The sequence below is a fragment of the Penaeus chinensis genome, chromosome 29, assembly GCF_019202785.1.
Source record: "Penaeus chinensis breed Huanghai No. 1 chromosome 29, ASM1920278v2, whole genome shotgun sequence".
Lineage (NCBI taxonomy): Eukaryota > Metazoa > Arthropoda > Malacostraca > Decapoda > Penaeidae > Penaeus > Penaeus chinensis.
Genome location: NC_061847.1, coordinates 27,241,368 through 27,243,867, shown reverse-complemented (window position 1 = coordinate 27,243,867; position 2,500 = coordinate 27,241,368). Strand labels below are relative to the sequence as shown.

The following is a 2,500-nucleotide window of genomic DNA, read 5'->3' as shown; positions in this document are numbered from 1 at the left end:
CTTTGCTGCAGCTCTCTCGCTAAATTCGGGAGGAAATCCAAAGCGTTCACAGAAACAGCTTTTATTTGGTTCTTCTTTTCTGATGCAATTGTAGGAATTTCTGTGTTACTTTTCACACCATCCTGATTTGTATCTTGTCCCCCTGCTTTCTTCCCATTACAGCGGCCCACTTTCTTCATAGCCTTAGTTATCTGTTTGGGAATATCCACCATCTTGTTATTTCTCTTTACCGATCCATGTTGTTCGCTCTCGAAATGAACACGTTCACTGACCGTGCTCATTGCTTTACGGTCGTCTGGACACTGTGCGGAGTCGGTGGCAACTTTTTCTATAATCTTTTCCATGTGCGTGATCACTTCTGAGACCGGTGCAGACCAGCGTGCTTGCAAAATGCGTTGTGAGTCTATTGGTATACAACCGGTTGCAACTTCATCAATAATCTTCACTACGTTTCTCACAGAGTCCGGGAGCGGTGTCTTCGATCCCTCTTTCACAGTAACAGGATCTTTGGTTATCTTAAGAGTGCAAGGAACCGAGATTGAAGCACTTGCTAAAGTATCCTGAGGCCATGATTTCTGATTGCTGGAGGCGTGTTCTGACAGGCGTGATAATTCTGATGTGGTCTTTGGTCCGCTCTCCTTTTTCTTGGCTTTCCCTGGTTTCTTTGATTTGTTTTGCTGTATTCCGGTGTCAGCATTGTCAGCTGAGCAATGTTTTGATTTGTCTGTTTCATCTCCCTTCGAAGGCTCCTCTGCTGTATGTGTTTTTGTTTCCTCCGTAGCTTCGTCTCTCCGAGTTTCATCTTTGGATTTCTTGCTTCCTACTGTTCTCACACTGACATTGGACTTCTCTTGTAGCGATATTATATCAATGTCTGTTACTTCTTCGTCATTCATGTCATTGGTGTCTGCGGTTCTTTCCAACTGTGTTTTATCTAGGACTTCAATTCCAACATAACTTTGCTCACTCATTTCCCTCGGTGTTGTTATTGTCAATATGTCACCAATTCCTCTGTTAGCATTATCACCATCTTTAGCGGAAGTACTTGGTCTATTCTCCCTCTTATTTCCATGTAGTTCTCTGTTGTCATTGCTGCGTATGTTGCTTACGTCAACTACTGCGCATTTGGCCTTTGCTTTATGTTCGTGACATCCTTGCTTGGCCTTCCATTCATACACTACATGCTGAGGAAGAAATTTCTTGGCGCCAGGGTGTATCACTACCATCGGTATTTTACGCCGAGTTGTATCTTGCACAGTGCAGGTTTTTGTCCTTACCTGGGACTCTCTCTTGGATGCGTCTAGATTCTTTTCAACTGACAGTTTTTTGCATGATCCAGACGATTCAAACAGGACAACTTCACCACTATTGATTTGAGTGTTATTTTTTGGCATTTGTGTGGTTTCGTGTTTCTCGAACGTTCCTATCGGCAACACCGGATTCTGGGGAGTTCCCGACAGCAAAATCTCCTTAGGTTTCTCAGGAATGCCTGAAGGCAACCCATGGTGCTTACGATTTCCGACACCTACTTCCGAAGGCGCCCTCTGCTTCTTTGGAACACCTAAATCTAAACCATCTTCTGATGGCCTTTTCCTGCTGGATCTTATAGTGAACCATCCGGTCACCAGCTTCCTCTGCTGTCTTTGACCCCGAGGCGCAAAAATGCAAGACGCTGCCTTCCCAGTGGGCGCCTGGATACTTAAACATAACTCGTTGGGAGACTGGGGCCGGCCAACGCCCTCGCGAGCGGGAGGAGGCGCTGCCGGTGCTGCTGCCGTCTCCCCGCCGCCGGTGGGTGAGGCACAAGTTTTCTGAGACTGAACTCCCGACGCCTGGTTCAGCGACGGCTTCGAGCGGCTGCGTTTCCGTTGCGAATCTATCTCCCGACATCCGAGCTTCCTCTTCCCCCTTCGAGAGCGCGGATCCCGACGTCGACCTGCCATCTTCGACGTCCTCGCACCCTCAGCCACGTCGTTATCTTCAGCGCACGACGAGAGATCGGCCATGTCCGCCTCCGAGGAATCAAAGTCGTTCGAGCTGTCCTCGTCCTCGCTCCAACTGTCCTCGCACGCCATCCCTATCCTCGCGTTCCTCAAAGACCTCATCATGCCTGTCCTCCAGTAAACGTGATCGTGGAGGAATCTGTACCTCTCGCACCTCCTCACGAGAGACAAGCTTTCGTCGGAGCTGCTGTCGGCTCTCCTCCTCCTCCTCCTTCTCCGTCGCCCTCGCCGCAGGGGAAGCGTCGCCAATTCCGTCTCCTGTTGATGGCGGACACGTCCTCTGCGGTCCATCGAGGCGTAACGAAGCGGGTTTTTAGATGGACCTGGAAAGTAATGATAGTAGAAAAGGGTGATAATGAAAATAATAGTGATGATGGTAATAACAATAATGCTAATAATGATAACAATGAGTATAATAGGAATAATGATAATGATAAAAATAGTAGTGACAGTAATGATAACAACTATAAGATCATTACTACAACTCTAATGATAAC

At 47.6% G+C, this 2,500-nt stretch overlaps 1 protein-coding gene across 1 annotated transcript in view; it reads right to left on the bottom strand.

Annotated features, from left to right (window-relative positions):
• LOC125040837 overlaps nucleotides 1-2,500 on the bottom strand; it is a 10,291-nt gene that overhangs the window by 1,360 nt on the left and 6,431 nt on the right. Inside the window, exon 2 of the mRNA XM_047635592.1 lies at nucleotides 1-2,326. This exon is cut by the window's left edge and continues 1,360 nt beyond it. Coding sequence (XP_047491548.1) covers nucleotides 1-2,294 — 2,294 coding nt within the window. The 5' untranslated portion in view covers nucleotides 2,295-2,326. The remainder of the gene's footprint in view (nucleotides 2,327-2,500) is intronic.